Source organism: Actinia tenebrosa, unplaced genomic scaffold (assembly GCF_029948245.1).
Source record: "Actinia tenebrosa isolate PJP-AT-01 unplaced genomic scaffold, QUT_ActTen_1.0 PGA_scaffold2__45_contigs__length_23673736, whole genome shotgun sequence".
NCBI lineage: Eukaryota > Metazoa > Cnidaria > Anthozoa > Actiniaria > Actiniidae > Actinia > Actinia tenebrosa.
The window spans coordinates 2,042,815-2,068,607 of NW_028292579.1; the positions used below are offsets into that span (position 1 = coordinate 2,042,815).

The 25,793-nt window shown below is 39.4% G+C and overlaps 2 protein-coding genes and 1 long non-coding RNA gene across 3 annotated transcripts in view; 1 reads left to right on the top strand and 2 right to left on the bottom strand.

Annotated features, from left to right (window-relative positions):
• LOC148908965 (uncharacterized) overlaps nt 1-25,793 on the top strand; it is a 105,560-nt gene that overhangs the window by 57,172 nt on the left and 22,595 nt on the right. The gene's annotated exons all lie outside the window — the stretch shown is intronic.
• On the bottom strand, nt 12,221-13,123 carry LOC148908970 (G2/M phase-specific E3 ubiquitin-protein ligase-like). Its single transcript, XM_089033661.1, has one exon. It carries the CDS (start codon nt 13,121-13,123, stop codon nt 12,221-12,223), a length of 903 nt encoding a protein of 300 aa, XP_088889787.1.
• LOC148908971 (uncharacterized) lies at nt 21,462-22,844 on the bottom strand. Its single transcript, XM_089034566.1, has 3 exons — nt 22,360-22,844; nt 21,979-22,239; nt 21,462-21,655 (listed from the first exon to the last, which is right to left on the bottom strand). The coding sequence occupies exons 1-3, from the start codon at nt 22,650-22,652 to the stop codon at nt 21,487-21,489; spliced, it is 723 nt and encodes a 240-aa protein (XP_088890692.1). The 5' UTR covers nt 22,653-22,844; the 3' UTR covers nt 21,462-21,486.

A 25,793-nucleotide genomic window follows, 5' to 3' on the forward strand; every position in this document is an offset into this window, starting at 1 on the left:
CATCACTATTTACGTACGTCTTGGTACTGGCGTCGTCCAGCAGTGCATTCACGACTAGTTTCCGCCCGCCATTCTTTAGTTCTCAACGCGATGTATTCCTCTTTAGCGTTTTCTTTGGCATGTACCGTGGTCGTGTGTGATCTCTCGGATTTCTGCTGCTCCCCCTCCGTGGCAGGTCCTCGCACGCCTTGCTTTGCATCTTGGCTGCCATTGGCTTTTTGATCACCTGCACTCTTCTCCTCGTCCGACACCCCCTTCTTGTCCTCATGCAACAGCCTGTTATGCATATCTTTACATCCATTCAAGCCACAGATTCTTGACCTCGTGCATGACTGGCCAACGTGGTTGGCTCCTAGACATCTGTAACACAAACTGTGTTGCTTGGCTGTTTCCCACCTCTTAGGTACTGCCATAGCTTTAAACTTGCCATATAACCAAGCTGGATGCCCTTCTCCGCAGACCTTGCATGCTCGATTTCTGTCTCTTTGTTGATCCTTGGAGCCGCTCTGTTGTCTTGGTTTGCCAAAATATGTCTGATCTTTCCGTTGTGTACTAGATGAGCTTCTTGATAGTCCACGTAGCGTTTCGGCTGCTATGGTCTGGAACTCCACCTCTTGTATCACCCACTCGTAAGGTTTCCACGCATTCCATTTTGCTTCTTTCATATACCCATTTGTGGTACTGTGCCAACATTTGCTCCGTCATTTTCTTCTGCAACTTTGCATAGAGTGATCCATTACCCAGTTCTTCGTATCGTCTGGCCTCCTTCAGGTTAACAACTGCGATGTCCAAAATGTCTGCAAATCTCTCGATATCTTTTGGGTTTCCTGGCCTTACTGGTTTGAAGTTCTCAAGTTCTTCAAGATGCAGCGCGATCTGCCTCCTCCCGCCGTATTTCCTCTCCAGCCTGCTCTTTGCAGTGTCGTAAGCGGACGCTGAATGACCGAGGTTTTCTATGGTCGTGAGTGCTTCTCCTGACAAATATTGTCTGAGTTGGAGTAGCTTATACTTTGGAGTAGCTGGTGCCTTGTCGATGCATGCCTCGAATGCTGCTTTCCAATTCTCGTAGTTGGCTTTGTCTCCGTTGAACACAGGGATTGACACTCTCTTCAGCTGTTTCCAAAAGTATTGGCCAATCTCCATCGCTGGCAACGTTTAGCCCTTCACGCTCTACGTCTCTTCTTGGCCTTTGGTCTTTAACCTGCTATAGTTCTCTGTCTTGGTCCTTGGTTTTTGTTCGCTTTGCTCGACATCGCCGCATTCTGGCCCGTCGACATAGTCCTCTTCTAGCCCAAGCTCCTTGTGGATCTCTTTTTATGCTTTGATTTGTATTCTTCCGACTTCCTCTTTAACATTGATTAGTTGGTTTCTTCTTTGTAGTGATCGAGCCTCAAGCTTCATTTTCTTAGCGTATTCTTCTATTTTTCTCTTTTCTGTCTGAATAGCTTCTTCTTTCAATATGTTTACTTCCATTTGCTCCGCCTTCTTTACTTTCGTCATTTCCTCTTGAGCTTGTCTAACCTTCTGCGAAGTATCCGACGCGATACTTGATAATTCGTCTTTCCTGGAGTCTAGGTACTCGTGTCCTATTCTGAGCGTCCGTGAACTCTTCCTCGATTCTCTCTATTTCTTGACTTAACTTGCTTATATTTACGCCATCTTGTCTTTTCTCGTACATCGTAGATAAAGCCTCTAAATCCTCCATTACTTTATCTAGTTGCTTGTTTAGCTTTTCTCGTGCCTCTCTTACCTGACTGCGATTAGGTAACTGTAGAAGTCCATGTCTTGTTCTCGTGAAAGCTGCTTTGCTTCTTGACTTGGATTGTTTTTGCCTCTCTAAAGCGTTGTTTCCTTCGTTGGATCTTCCTCCGACTTGAGAGGTTTCGTTTCTGTCTTCGTCGTCACTGTAGAATGCTCCTTTTCTTCTTAGATTCTTTTTCCTACCCATCGGTTTTGCTTAAGCTTCCACTTGTCGTCTTCTTATTCCAACCTCGCTCTGCTACCATTCTGGTTTCGGGATAAGCCTTAAGATCAATTTTTCCCTTTAACACTTTATTTTCTTCGCACTTGTGTCGAACATACAATTCACGATGAACTCTGAACACACACACCTTGGCAAACTACTGCAACTTCTTATATAGTTTTTTACAATCTTTCTAGAATGTTCCAACAGTACATCATAGAATTTTCCAGAAATTACGATAAACAAGTCAAGTTTAATCTATAAATAGACATTTCATAATCACTTCTAACTTACTAGAAATTTCTATAACAACTAATCAAGAATGTCCTGGAAAATCTAGAATATTCTATAAAACGTGCTTATAGTCATTTCGTCTGTCCAAGCGATGTATTCTGTGTGAATCAATTATAACAAAAATCCACTTCTCTGCGGTTTTGTAGGAACGCAAATGAAAACGAAACCGGTGGACAAGTCTAAATAGCAATGGCCTTTGTAATCGATGCTGTATTAAAATCTCTCGCTTTTTGCATTTGAAGTAAACCTTCTGTTATTTCAGTTTGCAACGAGAATAACAGTTGATTCAAAATAAGTGTTCATAACCCCTGATTTTGGTAAAAATTTCAAGGGCTTCATGGGATTCATTAAGAAGTACGTGTTATGTTTTGGTGAGAGTTTACTTTCTTTGGAATATCAATGATCATTGATTTCATCAATTTCATCAATGTAAATCATAAATTAAACAAAGTTTTCGTCTTTGGGTAAACATTGCTACTGCAAGAAATGTGCTGTTAAATTGGCAAGCATTTGTTCCGTCAAGAATGCCAACTGTTTTCTCCAGATCCATTTGTAAATCCTCTGGCAAATGTCTTTCGTTCGCACTGAAGACGGAACTGGACACCTCACCAGTCATATGCACAACACTTCTATGGTGGCTCTCTAAATGTATGATTTCAACTTGGATTCCATCATGCTCTTGTGCCCACTGATTGTAATTAAATCCGGGATTATCAGCCACTTAATCCTCGCAAGGCGGGATTGTAACTGCAAATTTCTGGAAATTTTCGAGAAAATTGTTTAAACTGGCATGTTCGTTGGACTCAAAATGCCAGTAATTTTTAATTACTTCTATAAATAAGTTCATTTCCTGAGAACTATTTTCAGACGCTTGTGATAGAGAAGGTTTATTTACCATCTGGAACAAAAGTTGGAACCAAATCTAGTGACTGACACATCTTCACTCTGGAGATGCATACGTGATGGAACCAATCAACAATTCAATTAAGCACGCCACTAAACTTTATATTTCGCTTTGTTTTGATGTTTTAGCGCCAAGTTAATAATTTTAGGGGCGATAAATGGAAGAGTTCCAGCTAATCTCCTCTCATCTTGTTTGTTGTTCCCACTTGTGTTGACTGACGATGATGATGATGCCAAGGTTTTTATTTTTGTGAGCCTCATGGATTCTAGGAAGTCACCTAACTTAACGATAAAATTTGAAGACGTTCCGCCACCCAGAAAGAAATTGGCAGCTCTAAGGTCGGCATGAATCATATCATTTCGATGCAAGTACTCCATTCCTTTTGCACTATTCAACGCCATTCTTCTTCTTACTGCCAAGTCATAATCATCATCGGCGTTGTCCAGAAGTCCAAGCACATCGTTTACGATAATCTGTTCCGAATCAATTGTAATGACTTTCTCGACATATTCCGTCACAATAGCGCAACGTAGGGGAAGGAATTCAAAAAATTTGATCACATTAGAATGTTCTACGCACAACATAATTTTTCCTCTGCCTTTGTTTTACTATCGCGAACTGAAATATTCGGTAGGAACTGCTTTACTGCAACTTCAGAGGTTCTATAATTTTCAAAACATATTTTGTGCAAAAAGCACATCCGCAATTGTCACCTCTTTGGGGTCCAACTAACCAAAATTACCTTGTGCAATATCACCTCCAGCCAGAAATCAAGAGAGAGGCGCGCTCTGATTGGTCAATCTAAGGGAAAGGAATGTGTGGCTAGTTTGAGCAGACGTTTGTGGGGAGGGAAAGGAACGAGCCGACACTAAAAACGTCTGCACAGCAGGCTACAACCCGATGTATCCTTTGGGGAAAAAAATTATATCTCATTAAATATTCAAGGGATGTCACTCAAACTGGAACCACAGTGTTGTCCAGACAGTGGGCAATACGTCGATCGAGTGCCGTCTTAGGGGATTTGCCTCACCCTCTAAGAATGACTTCGTATATAACATATCCACACAAGGCAATCCACATTGTGGCGCTTATTGCGCGTGCTTGCCGATCACGTGAGCCCTCAAAACTATTACCGTTCGCTAGATCTTGTCCAGGGCTTTCACGTAGGGGTAGTCTGGTGAAGATCAGACCACGGGATCTAGAGATATAAGTGTCACAAAGTCCCATGGTTTGACACCAACCCTAGGACTAGTCACCATACTGAAGTGTTGCTCTTTCTTCCAACGACCAGGAAAAATCAGTAATTTGCTCAATTGACGCGAGACTTCGTAAACCTCGAAAAAAATGGATAGACCTCTAACCACCGCAAATGTGGTGGAGATTAGAGTTTCGCAAAGGCAATTTTGAATTTTTGGAAGTGTTGTGCCCTATACTAAGAGTAAAGTCAAACCCACTTTGGACCGTAACTTTGTACAAGTCCACAAGCCGAATGGGCCATGGTTAGTGACCACCATTTCCACTATGTCTCACTTTTCCAAAAAAAAACTACCAACCAGGCGCCACGGCAGGTGACCACTACCACCTGGACTGGGTAGCTGAGTGCTTGGGCCACCTATCTGACTTGGTTTGAAGTCCGTGGATATTATTAGAAATATTTAATGGATTTTAAAAGATTTTGTATCCAGAGGAAAAATTCTCGAAAATGTTCGAATCGACTTTAGGTGATTATTGCTTTGGGTTGCCTTTTTTCTATCCTTTCTTTGCTTTTCCTTTCCTTGTCTTGTCTGCAAGATAAGTTCACATTCGCCACACAGTTATTGGTCCCTGGAATAGCAGACCATCGATTTACTAAGCTCGTAAACTCCACTGGAATAGTTTTGGTACTTTTTATTGTACCTCGGGCAAATTTCCTCGGAGATCTTCCCTCCTCCATACATTGCTTTCATTTCGTGGGCGACGTTAGATTGGTTGGAGCTTTCATCACCACCGTTGCTACTTGTGATTTTCGTCTTCGGGCATGGTTGCAAACTGAAATAGTGCAATTCTGCTTGATGCCCCAAAAGAATCATCCCCTCATTCTTCTTGATGACGGTGGAGACCACAGAGCTGTCAGTGTGTGGGTTTATGACCCGCAGCCCGGAACTACCAGTTGATGAGATTATGGCGATGTCATTATTCAGCATATTGGCCATTGACCACACCACAATCCAGTCAGCCCACTCACCATCTCTTTGCATTCGTTTCAAGTAAGAATTCCATCCATTATGCTTGATAAACTCGGAGAAGTGAGTGCCATCTGGCGTATTGGGATCTCGCAGATACTGAATTACGTTTTCTCTGAGTCTGGTATGCAACTGAGAAGCGAAATCAAGCCTGTTGAGTTGGTCACTTACGGCATGGAAAAAACAGTTTCCATCCATTGGAATTTCTCCTCGATAGCGGCATCCTGCTTCTTTCACTTGGCCGTCCAAAAGAGCCTTGGTATTCGCCTTACTGCAAGCTTCATTCGTTTCAAATACATCTCGAGGGAAGCGGTAGTCGTCAGGTGGAGAAGATACTAGCTTCGGGAGATCAAGCAAGTCGTTGGCCATCTCATTACGCAAATCTTGAGTGTCATAAATTTGTATAACATGTTCGTTGCCAAAATTTGACTGACATGGTTTTTTGATAGCCAAGCGCATAAAGACTCCACAATCTGAGTCGTTAGTTTGTTTTGGTAAGCCTTGCACAATGATTTCCTTGAAGTTATTAGGATTTAGGATTCCCATTTGACCAAAGTCATCATTGCATTGGTTCTCCTTTGCGATGAACCTCGATTTCAGCTTTGAAAACACATCGGCATAATGTTTGGCGTTTAATTCCAAAGAGTCAAAGATAGTGATCGTAAGTTGAAGCATACAGATGATGGCCAGCAACCAGTGTTCTAATTCTTGAATGTGCACGGGAATCAGCAGTTTCTCAACGCAGTCATTTAACTTTTTGTTGGAGATGAATTTTCGATAAGGCACAGTTTTATCCTTTTCAGCAAGTCTATCTAACGATGGGTAAAAGAATGTGCTCGCTATAACAGTATCAGAACATGGAAAAGATTCATTGACATAGCTAGTGTATAGATTGATGGTCTCACCTGTCAGTTTGTTAACATTGGTGATCTTTGTTATTGCCTTGTCCAGAACACTTTCACTTCTATTAGAATGTTTTGCTTTTTTTACTGACCCATGGTTTTGAGACTTTCTTCTTTTATGTACAGATTTCGCAAATTTAACGGCTTCCTCTGACTTCTGCCTGCTCGATTCATCTTCGATTGTTAGAGATGTGACATCATTTACGGAGAACCATTTCGTTAGGACTTTTTGTGAGTTTGGATCTGGTCTTCTGTATTTTACCTTCAGTATGTGTCTTTAGAGTAAGCTTTGTACCAGTCTTTTTTGCTGCAGTCTTTTTGATTACTCTTACAAGAACTGTTACTCCAGTATGGTAAATCGAAGGCGGGAATTTTTGCAAGTTTCTTTTTATCATAGTTTGCGCTGATTTCTTGGAAGCTTTTGAAGCTTTAGCTCTGATCAGTTCTTGAATATTCCTCCAATGCTCTATTTCTTCCAAAGTAGGCTCCTTAAAGTGCGTATCCTGTTCTAATGTCTCCTCCTCAATGTCTATATTCGTAGCAGCGTTGGCATTTAATGAGAGTCGGTTTTTTAAGCGGTTAGGGATACGGCCATAATAAATTTCAAAGGGGCACGCTAAGCAAAGAGAGCGATGGGGAGATTCATTGTACAGTTGTTGATATAAAGGTAATTTTTGTACCCAGTTCACACCTTCATCGTTACAATTCATCAGGTCAAAACGCAATTTCTCTTTCCATGTTCTATGAGAACGCTCGTCTTTGCCTTGTGTTGTAGGTGTGTAGGCGGAGCTGCGAATAACTTTCACTCCCATTTCCTTACAGACATTTTCCACTGTCCCCTTGAACTCGATCCCCTGGTCGCTTTGAAGGATTTCAGGTACACCATGATCATAATAAATACTTATGAGTTCACGTGCAACAACAAGAGATTCCTTGCTTTCAAGAGGGCGAAGGTGTAAGTACCTGCTAAAGATATCAATTACAGATAGAATATACTTGTAGGTTTTGCCCTCGGTCGTTAGCGGCAAATTACTCATGTCGACAAGGTCGACCTGGTTCCACTCCTGCACTTTCTTAGCGGTTATAGGGCAAAGGGGAGCCTTGTTTTTAAAGAGAGGTCTTAGTTTTTTTTTTTTTTTTTTCTTTCATCTTGTTCAAAATTTTGTGCACATTCTTTTCTGCAACGCCAGAATAAATGTTCTGCATATTTCTTCGAATCTTCTTCGCCCCCTCTCCCTTCGTTTTTTCATAATACCTCTTAACCAGACTTTCGATTTCTGATTTCTTAAGCACTATTTTTCCTGAAACCCTCTCGACTATTTTAACAACATTGCCTTCACTTCTAGGATCATAAACTTCTTTCAACTCGTAATGACCGCTTTTCCACTTTCGGTAAACCTTTTGTCTCAGGGATAGATGTTCTTTCATTGGCCAATCAGAAAATCCCTGTTTCTTTAATTTTTTTCAGTTTGTCACATACTTTATCAGGAAGACTACTTCTTATTCCTTTCTTTCTAGACGCGGCCTGAAAATTTATACAAATATTTAGGATATAAGATATGCCAACGATATAATAACCGATGATAATCATTGCATATGTAGCCGTAGCCCTGGCAAATTGCTGACTCACTCAGTCAGTAAGTCAGTCCGTTCATCCGTCTGTCAGTCAGTCAATTAACAACGTTAAAAATAAACTAGCTATAATCCATGTCTTAGTACTAGAGGTGAAATGTCTTTCTCTTAAAGAACATTGTTGTAGAATTGAATAAGCATACTGTTTACGGTCGTAGCTGACGTAAAAGTTTCTAAACAATACGTTAATATAAGCAAATATCTATCTTTCAGTTAAATTCAATACCATTTAATGCTATGACTTTTATTTTGAAATCATGCGTTTACAATGATGATAAGGCGGACGCATGTAATGAACATAAACAGTTCACAAAATGAGGCTAAAAATATGATACATATAAGATTCTTACCTTATTTTCCACAAAATCATCATCTGAATTTGATGCTTCGTTATCACTGACCGAGGCGGTAACAGCAAGAGTGCAGGAATAGCCTTTACGGCAAACGGCAATCGTCAGCTCATCAATTCTTTGTGAAGTGAAAAAGACTTGGCAAGTCCGAGTAGTAAATAAACAAAAGAATAATTGTCTTTGGTGAGAAGGTTTGCCAAAGTTAAAATGAAATGCAAGAAAGTGATGAAAACATGGTGATGTTTGTTATCGGCGATTCGGGGCAAATATGAATGAGTCATAACAACTCTATTCAGTCCAGGTTCCGCGATTTCCAGGGGATCATTTTTGCGGTGATGTGGGGATCTTTTTTGCGCTGGGGATCATTTTTGCGACATTTTGGGATCATTTTTGCGGCAGGGATCATTTTTGCGTCGGGGATCATTTTTGCGGCCGTACATACCTGCTTTTAAATCTAAGTATAGGCTTGAGCTTTCACGTGTTGTTAAGATAATTCCGTAGTTGTGCACTGAGCACAGTTTTGCGCATGCTTAAAGAATTGTAGTTTTAGGGCTTTTATCACGAACTCTATTCAAATTGTTTTTGAAAAAGGCTTTCAATCAAAAATTCGAACAGTTAACTTACTCAGCGGTTTCCGATATCTCCACATCTGACAAGTCGACATCGGAATCGGGCGCACAGGCTTGTATGTCAGAATCCTTTGATTGCTTTGGTGCAAATAAAGACGAAATCTCTTGTTGGACGTTGTGGTCTTTTCATCGCGGTTTTGTTTGTTGGGCAAGACATAAAATGATCGTAAAATATCAAAACATGCAAAATTACATTGCGTTTGGTTTAAATCGATAATTTATAAACACTTGGTTACTTCAGAAGTTGCACTTACGATTTTTAAAAAAGGCTATACGGCCGGCTTGCCACGCATCTACGCGTAGTTGAACGAGCTTACTGCAAAGACCACACTTCCATGACCATGTTTTTGATCTTAACTGTTTGGGGAGACCCTTCAACTAGCTAACTTTCTCCAAGGCCTTTCAGCTCTAAAGGGTTAATGTAATATTTATACTCATCGGCATTCTCATCCTCCTCATCATAATCATTATTGTTATGCTACTATTACTACTGTAATTATTTATGTTATTCTAATGTATAATCACGGTATTGTTTTACCTTCGTTCAATTTGGTTTGTTCCTCTTCTGTGAGGCTGACAGCATTATCTGGAAGGTTTAGTGGTGTAGTTGTTTTTGCAGTCCCGTTCTACGGTGGCCCATAAGTGCAAAACACAACACATACAGTGAAAACACAATACACATATCTGGAAACACAACACTCACAGTGAAAACACAATACACATATCTGGAAACACAACACACACAGTGAAAACACAATACACATACCTGGAAACACAACACACACAGTGAAAACGCAATCAATACATTCTGTTAGGCCCAGTGTAGGACTGGGTCTTAGTATTGATGACCATTGACCAGTATATATTGCGGACAATACATGTTCCAAATATGGCGGAGAGAGAAGTAATAACATATTACTTCTCAAAAGGTTATGATTATCAAACGATTCTTCTCTTTTTGGAAAGAGAACACGATATAAAAATATCGAAAAGAACACTTTTAAATCGATTGAAAGAATGTGGTTTCACAGGCGAGTATGGGACGAAGATGAAGACATAATTAAAGAATATATCAAAAGATAACTTGATGGTTCTGGGTCTCTTCTAAGTTACAGAGCAATGTGGCGAAAGTTGCATTCGAAGTATGGAATAAATGTGGCAAAATATACTGTTCAAGCTCTCTTAAAAGAACTCGATCCAGAAGGAACAGTACTAAGAAAAAATAAACGTCTCACAAGAAGAAAATATACCAACCCTGGCCCAAATTATTGTTGGCATTCAGACGGCTATGACAAACTTAAACCTTACGGTTTTCTAATTCAGGGATGTATTTTTAGTAGAAGAATACTTTGACTTAAAGTTACCAAAAGTAATAACGACCCTCGTATTATCGGAAGTTTCTTCCTAGAAAAAATCAAAGGAGTGGAAGGCTGTCCATCATTAGTGCGAACCGATAGGGGTACAGAGAATGAAATTATGGCTACCATCCAGTGTTTCCTAAGGAGAAATGATTCGGATTCATTGGCAGGATGAAGCGCTCATCGTTATGGGTCATCCCATATTAACCAACGTATCGAAGGATGGTGGTCTTTGCTCAGACGATCCTGGAGCACGTGGTGGATAGATTTCTTTAAAGATGTGATAGAAAAAGGAGAATTAGATACAAGTAATCTACTCCAAATGGAGTGCCTTTGGTTCTGCTTCCACCTGGTCATTCAAAATGAAATCAATCAAATGAAGGATGACTGGAATAATCACCAGATTCGTCCCTCAAAATACCAAACTTTGGCTGGTATCCCTGATAAACTCTATTTCTTGCCAGAAACTGTCGGAGCAGTAGATCACATACATCCTTTTGATTTACCAGATGTACAGGAAGCAGAGAATGAAATTCACTCCTATGATACAGATGCCGATGCAGACTCTGAATCAACATCTGAATCAGATGATTACTATTCTTACTTTGAATATGTACTGGAGCATTTTGGAATAAGTCCACCCACTGACTGGAAAGAGAGCTTGGAAGCTTATTTAAGAATTATACATGTTGCTAGTTAGATAGCCTGCATTTCAATTTTTTGGCACTGTTAAAGATAGGTCATTAATAAGTGGTATGGGAATCTTTTGGGGGGGGGGGGGGGGAGGTGTCACAATTTTTTGAGTGCTTTTTTGGGTAGGTTTAGGGGTTTTAGAGCCACATTTTTGAGAGTTCCGAAAAATTCTAAGCTGCTTACTCTGCAAAAATATCTGCCCTCCCCCACTGGTCCCTGAAACAGAGGGACTTTAGAAAAAAATTCTGAATTCTGAAATATAAGGTTTTTAAAATATTAATCATTGTAATCTTTGAGAGAAAGAAAAGTAATGCTGTTGATGTCGTATTTACAATATGAGTGACAATATAATTTATATTGCATGAAATATTCAGGCGTTGGCCTCTTACTGTTAATGAAACCCAGGCTAGGTTTCCAGGACAGGATTACCAGGGAACATTCATAGGAGTGAAATGGGGGGTTAGAATACACTAATTTCCAGTCAGTTTTTCCCCCAGATACCATATTTTCACTTTGTTTTTTCTCAAAACCTTTTCACACTACAAATATATCAGTTGACAGAAAGTACACTGTATCTAATGATCAAACTAGTCAAGCACCGCCTTTGAATTCAAAGAAAAAAGAACCTGGGTCAGTTGCATATGAAAAATATAAGATAGGTAGGCAATAATGATGGCTCTACTAGACCTTTTCAGCACAATATTATTATTGAAACTACATTATAGTCCAGTGGCAATATATTTTCGACACATCATACATATGAGTAATAATTTTATTAAAAGATTTAAAAGATGTAATTTGATATAAAACTGATAAAATAAATCCAAATGCACTTTTTGTTTACATATAAATTTCATATAAGTAAGCATTAATGCACGGTAATTGTATTTCAACTTACACTTTCCATCTTAGACAAATTTGGAAAAGTAACTAAAACATGAACTGGAACTACATGTACAATTAAAAATGGGAATACAAAGTAAATTTAAATGTTTTGAAAAGGATATGTTGAATCAAAACCAACAAGTGTAAACAAATTATATTAAGTTGTATTAACTATAATGTTGCTTTAAAATGCTCTCAAGAGTCAATACTTATAGAATTAATCCGAATTAATACATGTCATTGAAACAACTTGAAGCTTGTTCCAGTGGATTCTGTTTTCAGATTTGTTCATAACACTCCAAATCCAGGACAATTCATCATACAAAAAGCAAATTCCTCAGAAAGTTTTGAATATTCTTGCATGCCTGCAACAGGTATTGTTAGGGTATTAGCACGTGTTGGCACTAAGTTTCCTATTTGAAACTGCATTGTGTGAGAACTTAATTGTAGGCCTTGGACAGAATCCAATGGCAGGGATATCATCAGCACCAGTGACAAACTGTAACACATGTTTCAGAGTGACAGTTATCTCTTTGTCCTCAACAGTCGTTTTAACATTTCCCTGCTCAACATCTTCAATGTACTGATTAAAATTAAAAGCAATCTTTTGCTCAACTGCATACTTGTTACTGTCTTTAGGACTGAACTCTGGACTAAACATTTCATCCACAAATTCAGCAGTCAGGTCCTTTTGCTTTCCAAAGGTTTTCCTGAAAAGCTCAGGATTGTCTCGAATAAGGCCCAGCATGTTGCAGGTCTTCAACCCTTCGATGTACTGGTTGGCTTCAGTAATGGATGACAGGAGGACATGGTGGAGTGCAACTGACTTACATAAATCATCTTTATCCTTGAGGTAAACGAAGGGCTTGCAACACCCTGCATCAAATCTGTAATCACTGTTAAAGGTGGCTTGGTTCTTAAATTCTTCTTCATCTGTAATGTGTGTGAGGTTTTGTAGAGAATTCTTCACTTCACTGTTTGGTATGTCATCTACACTTGGAGTAAGGGTACTTATCTCCCCTGTTATAATGTATTCTACAACAGGCTTTGTGAAGCATTTTGGCCCAGGGAACTCTTGCAACAACCCCACCGCTGTCATTTCCCCGTAAAAATAAAATTCCTTTGCATTTACGGCAGTGATATTATGCCGAAAGGTTCCTTCATGCAATAACTTAGACTGGGCAGCAGAGTTGAAGAGAGAGAAAAACTCTCTCAAGGGTCCACCATGGTCGACGGCAGGTTCACCAATAAACTGCACTTTCAGTGGTTTGGTCAAATCCCCTGACTTCATCCGCTTCCTTTTAAAAAGTGCATCATCCCAGACAGCATTTCTCCTGATCTTCAAGCGTGTAAATTCACTACCGTGCAGCTTAAAGGACGTAGAACGTCGCTACTCGCAGACAGAAAGAGAGGCCTTAGCAATTGTATGGGCTTGCGAGAGGTTCAATGTACTTATTAGGAATAGACTTTGAACTGCTAACAGATCATAAGCCCCTGGAATACATTTATTCCGAAAGGTCAAAGCCTTCTGCCAGAGTAGAGAGGTGGGTTCTCAGGTTACGACCCTACCATTTTACAGTTAAGTACATTCCTGGGCCCAACAACATAGCAGATGCCCTGTCCCGCCTTACAAAGGACGCTTCAATGAACAAGAGGAACAAGACGGAAGAGTATGTTTGTTTCGTAGCAGCTAATGCAACTCCAGCAGCCATAAGCATGGAAGAAATTAAGAAGGAATCTGCAGAAGACAAAGAATTAAAAGAGCTGCGAAAATGCATTCTCTCGGATGCATGGGAGACCTGCCCTGCAGCTTACAAGTCTGTCAGACATGAACTCTGTGTTTGTGGACACTTGATATTGAGAGGAACCAGACTAGTCATCCCAGCGAAATTGTGGATGCAAGTTGTAGAGCTAGGCCATGAGGGACACCAAGGGACAGTAAAGACGCTTAAGGTCCAAAGTATGGTGACTCGGACTTGACAAAGATGCGGAATCAAAGTGCAAGACATGCTATGAATGCCAACTAGTCAGTTTACCAAGTCCACCAGAACCTGTCAAGACCATAAAGCTGCCGACCGAACCGTGGCAGGATGTTGCAGCCGACCTGTTAGGTCCAATGCGAACAGGGGAACACTTGTTAGTTGTTGTAGACTATTTTACTCGTTTCTATGAAGTTGTGATTATGAACTCTGTTACAGCTAACAGTATTATCAAAGCACTGGAACCTATCTTCGCCGGATATGGTTATCCGCTGTCTATCAAAACTGATAATGGGCCCCAGTTTGTGGCAGAAACGTTTGAAACCTACTTAAAGCAGAATAGTATAGAGCACAGGAGGTCGACACCTTACTGGCCTCAAGCAAACGGGGAAGTGGAAAGACAAAACAGAAGCCTGCTGAAAGCTATGAAGATTGCCAAGTCTCAAGGAAAGGACTGGAGACAAGAAATCAACGCCTATCTGTTAGCGTATAGGACAACGCCTCACTCGACAACCGGAACGAGTCCAGCGGAGCTGATGTTTGGGAGGAACATTCATTCAAAGATTCCCGATATTCGTCGCTACAATAGCGAAACATACCAGGAAGTAAGAGATAAGGATGCTGAAATGAAGCAGAAGAATAAAGATTACGTTGATGTGAAGAGGCATGCTAAGGAAAGTAGCATTAAAGTCGGAGACAAGATCCTCCTGGAGCAGACAAAACAGAATAAGTTAAGCACTAACTATGAACCTGTGCCATATGAAGTCAATGGAAAATTTGGAAACCAAGTTCTTGTCAAGTCTCAGGATGGAGTTGAACACAAGCGCAACACATCACAAATGAAGCTCCTAAAGGAAGAGACAAAGGAGGTAAAGCCGGAGCTGGAAGTACCAGAACTGGCCATAGAGAAAGCAACGCACACTGCAACTCCAGAGAATGAAGGAACTACAGTACAACAGAGGCTGAAAAGAGACCGGCGACCACCAGCATACCTCAAGGACCATGTGCTAGGACAGTGACATTAGTCAATTTGACATTTGTTGTTGAATCAGTTGTTGTTAATTAGTTTTCCCAAAAGGGGAGGGAATGTAGTGTCTGGGATACCTGTGGTTAATATTATCATGTTGGGATCCCTGTGTGTAAAAAGAGAGGACCGCCATTTGAAAGCACGTTGGGACAACGTTCTCTGTGTGTTAGTAGTCTCTGACTAAATCCGGTTCGATCCGAGTAGAAATACAACAGACATCACCACATACTGTTCCCTGACAACATACAAAACTTTGGAGGAAATCCAAGCGCTTCAATCAGGCCATTCAAATCTTTCTTCGCAAATCGCAGTTCTGTTTGACATTCAGCATCATCCCAATCATCCATATCAAACCTACCAAATTTCCAATAAGGAAATACTTCTCTAGAGGAATTGGCATCGTAGAGAAGAGCAAATTCATACTCGTCGATAATGTTTTGGTCGAAAGCAAGCAAAAGGGCTTCTCTGACAACCTGAAGTCCGTAGTTGTACTGTACTGTAGTTGCTTTGACTTTTATAGGAGTGTTTTTATTTTTTTGAGAATAAACCACGACAAAAACAAACCGACGCCATTTTGATTTTCTCTTGTATCCGTCACGTCTTCGTCAAGCTAGCTAAATCACGTATACTCACGCAGTCTTGCCGTCCTAGAACCAGTCCATACCGCGCGCCGTCACGTCGTCTTCGGCGTCGCCGTCCCGATGCTAAATCAGTCTATTGTGTTTTTGTCTCAACTTTTGCTTTTGTTTCAATTTTGTCACTCTCACAAGTCGCAATCCTTTAACTGAGACAAGGGAAGTTGGAACAATGGTAAAAGTGAGGACAACATGCTCAAATACAAAATGCCGGAAGGACTACACATGGAAAAGCCAACAAAACTTCCCAGGAACATGAATTGTTGCTGTAAATCTATTGTTGTGTTTTGGTATTCTTTTGGCTGGAGGTTCTCTTACGATATGCTCCGCAATATGGGATAATTATGCAGATTTTTTTCCTGCCTACTGGTCAGCGGTCACGTAAAAAAAAAAAGTATTGAAATGCAAATTAGTAGTATAAAACACCGAGCATATGCTCTGTTGACCTACGATGGCCGAGAAGGGACTTCAGACTTCAGACTTCAGATATCAGACTTCAGAGATAATTCTATTTCCATGTGCTTCACAAACCCAGGCTCCGGCCTTGCTTTAGCATTTCAAGATGGACGAAGAGGTAAGGGGTAAGGGGATGTTTTCATAATCAATCTTTTCTCTGGTACATGGTTTCTAAGAAATTTTCTTCAGAGATGGTGGTTCTTAATTAGATTAACATCTCCTTGGGTTTGCGAAGCAAAAATTAATGCGAAAGCCTAGTACTAAGAGAGAAATAATGCGCATTATTTACTTTGATTCAATATCACTTTGGACCTTAAAGAATACCCGTTAACTATATAACTTCATATGGAGGCATCTTTTGATCACGTCGCATTATTAGCACAAATATATAGTTTCTTTTGCTATTTAAAATCAAGCGGCCAGTTCTATAATAGTACTGATTTGTTCTATACATTTTCAGTAGGACAGGTAACAATGTGGAAGTTAATCTATGCCGTTTAAATTTCAGTTTGCCAAACTTCTCGAAGAGTGCCAGTTGACAAATTTGAATGAAATTTGAATGAAGCACAAGGTACATTATTACAATACCATTCTAATGCACCAGTCAATTGTAATCCCAACCTCAGGAAAGTGAGGCATATTCAATCATGCCATATTAAAAGTAGCTGTATTTATCATATTGTATTGAAAGATGCCCCATCTTCTGGGGAACATCTATTGTCTTCAACATGCAGTATTAAGCAAAGTTACTATATTGACAATGGATTTTGGCAATTAGCTTACATGCTCAGCCAGTGAGTCTTGAATGCACTTTCGGAATCAGACGTCAATCCCGTTATCTAGGTTAATTTTTGCTTCAATTCCGGTCATTTACTAACTGCCAGTCTTCATGGCATGTCATATTTTACGTTACTTTCACATTATCAGTAACCTTCTCTCCCTCGCTCCACCCATATTTCAGTCGGATTTCAATAAAATTCGTTTACACTCTAGTCATGGGCTCATAACTTGCTTTACACTCACAATCTTCCTTACATTACTTAGTTTATATCTCAAGTGTTGTGTCACTCCAGCAATAAACATTGCGAAATTACAAAGAGTCCATAATTCAGCAGCTGGGCTTATATATAGAATACCTAGATACTCTCATATTACGCCAGTTTTAAACTTTTTGCATTGGTTACCGGTTAAATTTAGGATAGATAGATTTTATCTTATTTACTTTTAAAGCAAATTAATGGGCTTGCCCCAAGATATATATGTGAACTGGTTAGCATTAAGGATAACAATTCTTATAATCTTAGATCTTCTAAAGGTTTGCTTTTGCAGCCGCCAAGCTTTTTGACCAAAAAGACACTAGGAGACCGTGCTTTTTCGGCGGCTGCTCCGAAGTTATGGAACAAGAGATACTTAATGAGAGACATTTTAATAGATTCAAGACGTTGTTAAAGACCCACCTTTTTAGGCTAGCTCTTAATTAGATTTCCTTTTACCTAATATTTACAAATTAGTTTCCCATTTGTTTTAAAGTGCAACTGAACCCAAAATATTCGCATTGGTTATCAAAAGATATTGAATTTATAATAAACATAGTGTTATTTTTTTTCAAATTGGGTAAAAGCTCGATTTATGGTGAATTTTTGAAAGTATTAAATTTTTACGAAATTTGCGTTGACATCCGAAAACCGCGGTTCTAGTCAAGGGCCTGGATCGAGACTATTGTGACGTATACAAAGGTAGGATAGCGATGCCGATGTGAAGAACACAAGCCAAATAATGTGAAAAGAGAGTTTTTTGAAGAGTATGTATAGCAAAATTTAAGCGAAATATGCCGAATCGGTGTGTCGTTTGGGGTTGTAGTAGTACCCCAAACCCCAAAGAAGGAATATTTTTATTTGCGATCCCCTTTTTTAACGATAATCGGCCAGAAGCAAAGAGGCGGCGGAGAACCTGGGTGAAGTTTGTCAACCAGAAGCGGAAAAATTTCTTTGAATCGAAGGGTTCTTCCATCTGCTCAAAGCACTTTCGACCAGAGGATTTATCCATAAGATATGCACTATTGCCTGGGCATGAAAAGCCACAAATTCCTCGTCTGAAAAGGGATGAATTTGGTGTCTGTGTGTATCCTACACTACAAGCTGGTACTTCATTCGAGAGCGAAGGAATCAGCCAACGAAAAAGACGCAAGGTGAGATATAAGCTAATACTTCAAAGCTTCTTGCTTTTGATTGCAAAACTCAGAAATTATTATTAATTTGTAGACAATAAAGACTGCATTAGATGAGTATGACCAACAAAAAGAACTAGAGGTGCAAGCTCCATCTACGAGTAAGGATAGAACCAACACCAGCAATGAAGCTGCCTCTGTCCACCTAGAACAACGAGAAGACACACTTGCGGTACCTCCGACGGTACCGGTAAACAACGACACAACTGCCTCTTCGCCCGCGTTGTCAGAACAGGAAGATAACCTGGATGTTAGTACCGATCCGATGCCTGTAAAGCTAAGTTTACCAGAGGTAAGAATTATTGTTAGTTATGGTATGGGGGGGAGCTGTAGGCTACTGTACAGTAGGTGTTCTCTAATAACTGCAAACAGAGTAAGTTTATTTTACGTGTACTGAGTCTTTTCTTTTACCTTATTAGAAAACCAAAACGTCATGTAAGTCCTGCTCAAGACTGAAAAAGGAAAAAACATGCTGGAGGCAGAGGTGGCGAATAAAGAAGAATCAAGTTGATGAAAAGGAGGAGCAACTAGAATGTGCAAATCAGAGAAGTAAGCTTATGTTTTACTTTTCATGTAACATATATAGAATGAAATAATAAAAATGTTTGTATCGATACTATATACTGCATCAGTTTACAAATTAATTATCTTGATTTTTCATAAGCCATTTTTTGTGTTTGATTGGAGATACCTACATTTTATTATAAATCATATTTCAATGTGTAGAATTTTCATCACTAATATTCACTGATCATTTCCATCTGCCTTAGTATTACAGTTAGAAGCTGAAATCACAGCCCTCAAGAAAAGCAAAGACCTCACAGATCAAGATGATCAGCATGGAACTGTGAAAACAGAGAAAAGTGACTGGGATGATTGTTGCAGTGTGAATTGATCAAGATAATGTATTTGTATAACATTTTATTCTTTCTTACAGAAATAAGGAAAGTACTCTCTAAATTGACCAAAGAAAAGGCTTGTGAAGTTCTAAAGGATTGGATAAGGCCCTGTGAGAACCACTTATATTGGAGTGCACAATCAACACATAGTGGTGATGGTAATCTTATATGGGCAAAGTTTAAGTCCTTCTTTAGCCATGTAATCAATGTGCACAGTGACCTTGGTGATCCTTTGTTCAACAAGTGTGCCCATAGGGAGATCAGAAATAGAACCTGGTTAGAAAAAGGTATCACTGAAGAAAAAAGACCTTATATTATTGTTTGTTATACCATGGATACACTTATTTCAATAAAGTTAGTCACCAAAAACCTAGAAAGCTGAGATCACTGAGTGTCATGGGAAACTTTTCATATCAAAAAAGGATATATATACAAAGCTTTTTCAATACAAACTGCAGCTCGATGATACTCAGAAGAGGTGAGACTGTAACCGGTAAAAAATTCAGAAGTCCATGAATAGTTATCAAGCGGTTGGACGTGTAAAATGTATCTACCCATAATCCTTGTGGGCCTCAGCTTCATACCTTTTCAGGTGACTAACTTTATTGAAATAAGTGTATATTAAATGGACTATTGTCTAAGCAGTTGGGTACAGTCAATTCTTCCCTTGCACACACTCTGTTATCAAGGACACGTTATTTTCTGTCCTGTTTTTAATCTTTACATTTATCTTCTTTATTACCTTATGACCGTTGTTTTGTTACTTTGTGCAATGTTGTCATTTCAGTTTGTATGTGTACTGTAGGTTCAACAGCCCATGACAAGTTAGTAACTGCACTGTCGAAACCAAGCCTCATTAGAGGAATAAAACAAGCCTCTCCTCTGGACCAAACAAGTGGTTTGGAAGGTTTCCACTCCGTCGTGAATTATTTCGCACCCAAAATGATCGCATACTCATATGTTGGAATGTACAGCAGGTACTCTTTGTGTTTCCAAGTTCCATTTTATTCAGACTGTGTGTTTTCTTTATTTCTAGGTATTCGACCTCTTGCATATTTAGCAATATGAGGGTCAAAACAAAAGACTTTTGATTTCTTGACAGCTAGTGTTTGGTCCCCATATTGACCTGCACTTCAACATGCTGCAAGAGATTTATAACCCTAAGTTTCATCCTATGTTATTTGTAGGCGATGCAGTTACATGTAGTTGCTTAGATAATAGTAATTGTATTCTGCCTTTAACATTTTCTGTTGCACTTATTTTGTGTTTACCAGAGGGTATAATTTAGATGTAATTTTTGTTTTTTAGACACATCTTAGCCATTCTCCACTTTAATTCCAACTTATACAGAGAAGTTAAGTACAAAGCTGATGGGACTGAGCAGTTGAGGGTGTCATATCCAAAGTTCAAAAACGGGGAGGCCACAGTGAGGAATGTGTGCATCACCCAAAACTTTGGTAAGAAATGGTGTTTAATAGTTATAATATTTCCCAACAAAACTTTAATAAATGTTATGCGATAACAAATAAACTCACCCTCAAGTGTTATTTTACAGATTATGTAGAGGAATTGTATGACACCTTCCTGACAAGCAGCAAAGAAGAAATTAGAAGTGCCAGAGATGAACTACAAGAAATGACTCCATCCCCTATGAACTCGGTACTTCAAAAGCAGCCTGTTGCTGAAGCCATTCAAAAAAGACTGGAAAGAAGAAGTATGGAAGTTGCTGATACGCCTGCCACTACACCAGGTATGGGTGGCCTAGTATTTTTTATTCTTATAATGCCTATATGCATTATTCTGAAAACCTTGTATCTATTTCATAGCATTGCAGAACCAAGCACAGGTCCAACATGAAGTTCCTGCAAATAGAGCACCCCCGAAGTGCAGACAATGTCAGCAACCCATGAAGGGGCATAACAAGTTAAAGATTGTCCAAGAAATAACAAAACATAAATATTTTTATTAGCATGATATGTACAGTAATCAATTTTTGTTCCAGTTCTTAATTAACAAAATAGCATTAATTTTCTCATTTAATGCACCATACCATCAAACAAACTATTTAATAGGAAAACCAAATGCCAAAACTTTGGACCATTGTGAAATTATTGCCTATTTCAGTAACATAGACGCTGGAACCAGAATGGAAAATGACATAGTAAACCTCTGAATAGTTTGAGATACACCAGAGACTTTTTGCTGTGCTACTCGTGTACCATTTCAGTCTAAGGTTCTATGTTCTGAGTTTTGAAACTGACATTTTTTTACAACCGATAGTGGGTCCAGTTCGTCAAACTTGTATATAATATTATGTATTTGATAAAGCTTCATAAAGCTGTAAAAAGTATACTTTATTTTACTGATTTATAGTAAAACATTCATCAGTTAAAAAAAGAAATAAATAAGAGTAATTGCAGAAACATTGAGTCTATGATTCTTCATCCAAATCAAATCCGGTGTAAGTTACTTCACTTGTACCAAGAGGAAATGCATCTCGTATGGCGAGGTACGCACATGCTGGTAAAGGAATTCTCCTTGATCCAAGCCAGCCATGAATGAGGCGCGAAAATTCTCTATAAGCGATACTTCTCAAAAACCTATGAAGGGAACGGGAAATAAATTAGGGAATAGATTCCAAGACAACATAAACACTTCTCCACTTATATAGGTGTTGACTAGTAGTGGAGAGAAGTGTATGTACGTGAAAATGCCATGGGAGGGTCATGGAAGGGCGAAAGAACTCTCGCTTTCAAAAACAAACAAACAAATAGATAGCTCTTTAGACCTACATCTGATAATAATGTTGTCAACAACAACAACGGCTATTCCGAAATGAATGTAAAGCAACCTTTTACGTCAAACGTGAGTAAGTCTTAACTACTGTAAGGGACACGCACTGAACAATATTACACATTCTTACCTTTCTTCAGATCCTGTTTGACGATATTTCTGCTTATTTTTCGTCTTGAATCTGTCGGCAGCCATTCTCAAACTCCACTTGTTGAGGCAAACCGGTTGGAATCCAGGATGTTGAGTCACACAGGAAAGTTCAACTTCGGGTGACAATTCTTGTCGTACCAGATCTGTTGTGAGGGATTCAACACAACCTTCTATTTCCGTGCAACAGTAACATTCGCTTATGTTTTGGAGGTTCGTGATTGCACAACTTCCGCACTTGCACCTTCAATAAATAAATAAATAATAAATAAAGAATAAATAAGTTTGCTAAAAAAATCTGTGTTTACGTTTCACATAATTCTTAACTTTAGGAGTTGAATGCGACCACGAGTTTCTCACTTACCAATCGCTAGCTGGCAATTCGCCGGTAAGTCGCTTCTTTAGCTCTGATTCAAGCTCTTCGATTTCCTTTTGCCTCTGGTTATATTGGTCCATCCACTGATCACTTGCTATGGGCTCATCCTGATAAGCGCCTTCGTCTACATCATCGAGTTCAGCTCCTGCTGTAGATGAACATTTGGCGGTTGTCGACGCGTCAACCGTTGTCTCTTCAAATTCCTCTTCAAGATCCGATATATCACCAATAAAAGAGCCTAAAGAGCTCTCAGTATCCGAACAGCTTAGTGACATTTCCATTTATGTTGTTTTCCAGAAGATTTCGATGTTTCGAGCGATAACAAGGAATACAAGGGAGCAACAAGCATGAACGATGCCTTTACTTTACTATAGCTTTGTATAGCTTGCTAGTTCGCGTACCTTAGCTGACGTCACTCGACCCAGGCCCCTAAATTGCACGAGGAACCTCTAAATTCGGCAAGGGCGCCAAATTCAAATTTATATTACGAATCGAGCTTTTACCCAATTTGAAAAAAAATAACACTATGTTTATTATAAATTCAATATCTTTTGATAACTAATGCGAATATTTTGGGTTCAGTTGCACTTTAACGTGTTGGGCCCGGTTGGGAAGTGGAATTTTGCGCGTGTCGGGTCTAGTGCAGATGGACAAACTAATGTTTGGTTTGTCTGCATTGGATTCGGCGCGTGCGGGATTCGACGTCTAAACTGTATCTTAGTTATTAACTCTTTTATGTACTCTTTTTGTAGTTTTTTAGAGATTTTATGCCTAGTATTTTAGTGTACCTATATGTAATGCGCAGTTGATCATATTAACATGTTAAATTGCGCAATACAAATAATAAATTATTATTATTATTACTCGAACCGGTATCTTGTCTTACCCACCACGTCGTTTACAATAGTTTACTCCCTTTATCGTCTATCGTTCTGGTTTCGGTAACGATCTCCGATAGCCTTATCGCAGTTAGCCATTCCTAAATTATATTTACTGTTTTTCCAATTTTTTTGACCCGTTTCTTCCTTCCCTATAGCGTCTTTCAATCACTCTATTTTATATATTTCCAATATCTACTACTTTCTTCGTTTACATGAGTTTCTTCTTATGTTCACAACTTTAGTCACTTGTACATTTCATCAGTTGTCACTCACGCTTTCATGTTATCTAGGCTCACATACACATGTCATGTCCTTGTTCCACATCCGGTCGTAATCGAACAGGGCTGCGTGGCAGTGACGTCACAACTTAGGCAAACAAACCCAAATTGTCATCTCTATGGGTACGATTTTCTGTTGTTTAGTTTGTACTGACAAGCAATGTTTTATTAAAAATAATAAGATAAAACTATAGAAGATAATGTATATTTCTCGGTATTGCTTTCCGTATAATATTAAACTTTTTTTCTGAGCCATGCATCTATTAAGTGGGCTATTTTTAGAATAACCATCGCTTAAGTTCTACTACATTGTACCTTACGTTTCAGTCATATTCGGTTTTCTTACCCCTTACTCTTCGCAGCGTGTTCCGTATTTTTCATCATGTTAGGCTGTCAAAATACCAATTACACCTATACGTTTCACCTACAAACACACCCACCACACGCTTTTAATCTCATGTATCTCATAATCTAAGGCACAGGACCCGGGTGGGGGAGGTTACTCTGCCGTTACTCTCTGTTACTGTTGCCGAGGTTGACGAAAATAGATACCTGTATATGACAAGATAGCCAAAAAATGGAAAATGGAAACTGTTTATGATACGAAGCTCGAAAAACCGTAGCCTGTTCAGCGGATCACTCCCATATAGTCCATATATGGGAGGACCCCCGGCCCCCCCCCCCCCCCCCCCCCATAGGGCAAACGTCGAAGTAAGGTCACGCCGAACTCAGTGGGGGAAAAAAGGATAATAAGGCAAGTCTATTCAATAATGTATATAAATGAATACTGATGTGTTCAATGTACTCACAATTTTTTCTTTTTTATTACCAACAGGTACTCTGTATAGATTCAGTAAAAATGGTGTCAGATGGTCAATTTGCAACTATGGGTGTGGCAATAGGCCATGTTGCAAAAATACGTAGTGCTTGGAAGCAAAAAACTGCTGGAACATTAGCTGGTGGGTGCAGTAGTGTCAGCTTATTAATGATGTTGATGTTGAGATGTTGATTAGGTAGTTCGGGTGAAAGATTACTGCAGCACAATTGTTAGGTAGTACAACCTTTTTAAAAGGGTGGCCCCAATGACAAACCATTACACTTTTCAATGACATAAACAAGAGTTTAAAAGGTTTCTTGTTAACAGTATTGAGGTTTAAACATGTTTCTCAAGTAGTCAAGATCAATCAATAAGTCAGTCAGTCAACCAATCTTCATATTACGCTGCATTTTTTTGGGAAAGAATTAACATCAACATTAGCGCGAAATCTAACTTATTTTCTTATTATTTCAGCAGCAAAGAAAGAGCGAATTAAAGATCTTGTGGACAAGATTAAGAGTGAGGAAGTGCTCAAGAAGGGGAAAAAGGAGCCCAAAAATACCCGTAAAGTGACGACTGACAAGAAAGTCAAGGGAAAATAAATTCATATCGGATGGCTTCATCGCTCTGACTCGTTAAAGGACTATAAACAAGTTCGAAAAACGGGTGGGTGGCACAATCCGGCAGATAACCTTTACTGACGACAGTGAAGTCACTGTCGATTTTCTAATTTCTGAAGGAAAAAGAATGTTTTTTCCAGAGGAAGTACAAAATATGGCCCTGTAAACAGGATGGAGATAGAACTTGGAAACTACGATCGGCAAGCAATGTCCAAGTTCACAGATACAGATGAAAGGAATGTTCATATTCTGAGTACCTTCGAAATCGTGGGCTATTTGCAAGCCGGGCTTATGTTTACCTCATGACAACTCCTCTTCCGATATAGAAAACAGCAACCAATCTGGGAAAGATGAGATGAGGCTCATCCAGAACCGTCCACGGAGTTCTCATGAGTCGGAACCATAGAAGCTCCCAAGCCATCTCCTCCATCTCTTGGTGTTGCAAGGCCAGGAGAAGAATTTGCTATTACCTGACGACAGGAGGACACACTTTGGCATAGAGTATCAACGGACATTAAAGAATCTTCATACTCTGAAGTCATATTAAGATCAAATCTTCTCCAGGCCCCCCAGTTGTTACGCGGTTAAACCATTCCAAGACCCGATGTTCCCCACAAATAGGGTTGCCCGAGTACGTCCTCTACACAACGCGATTCAATGTTACTGGAATTGATAAGAGAAATGTTGTTTTTTCCAAAAAGTTCTTGTGATCCAAGGAACCCTGACGACCCTTTTATCGAGTTTTCTGTTTTTCCTTCATCAAACGTTCGACGGTTGCCCAGTTATCCTAAACTAGACATTAGGCGTTGGGATACGACGGAAGTGC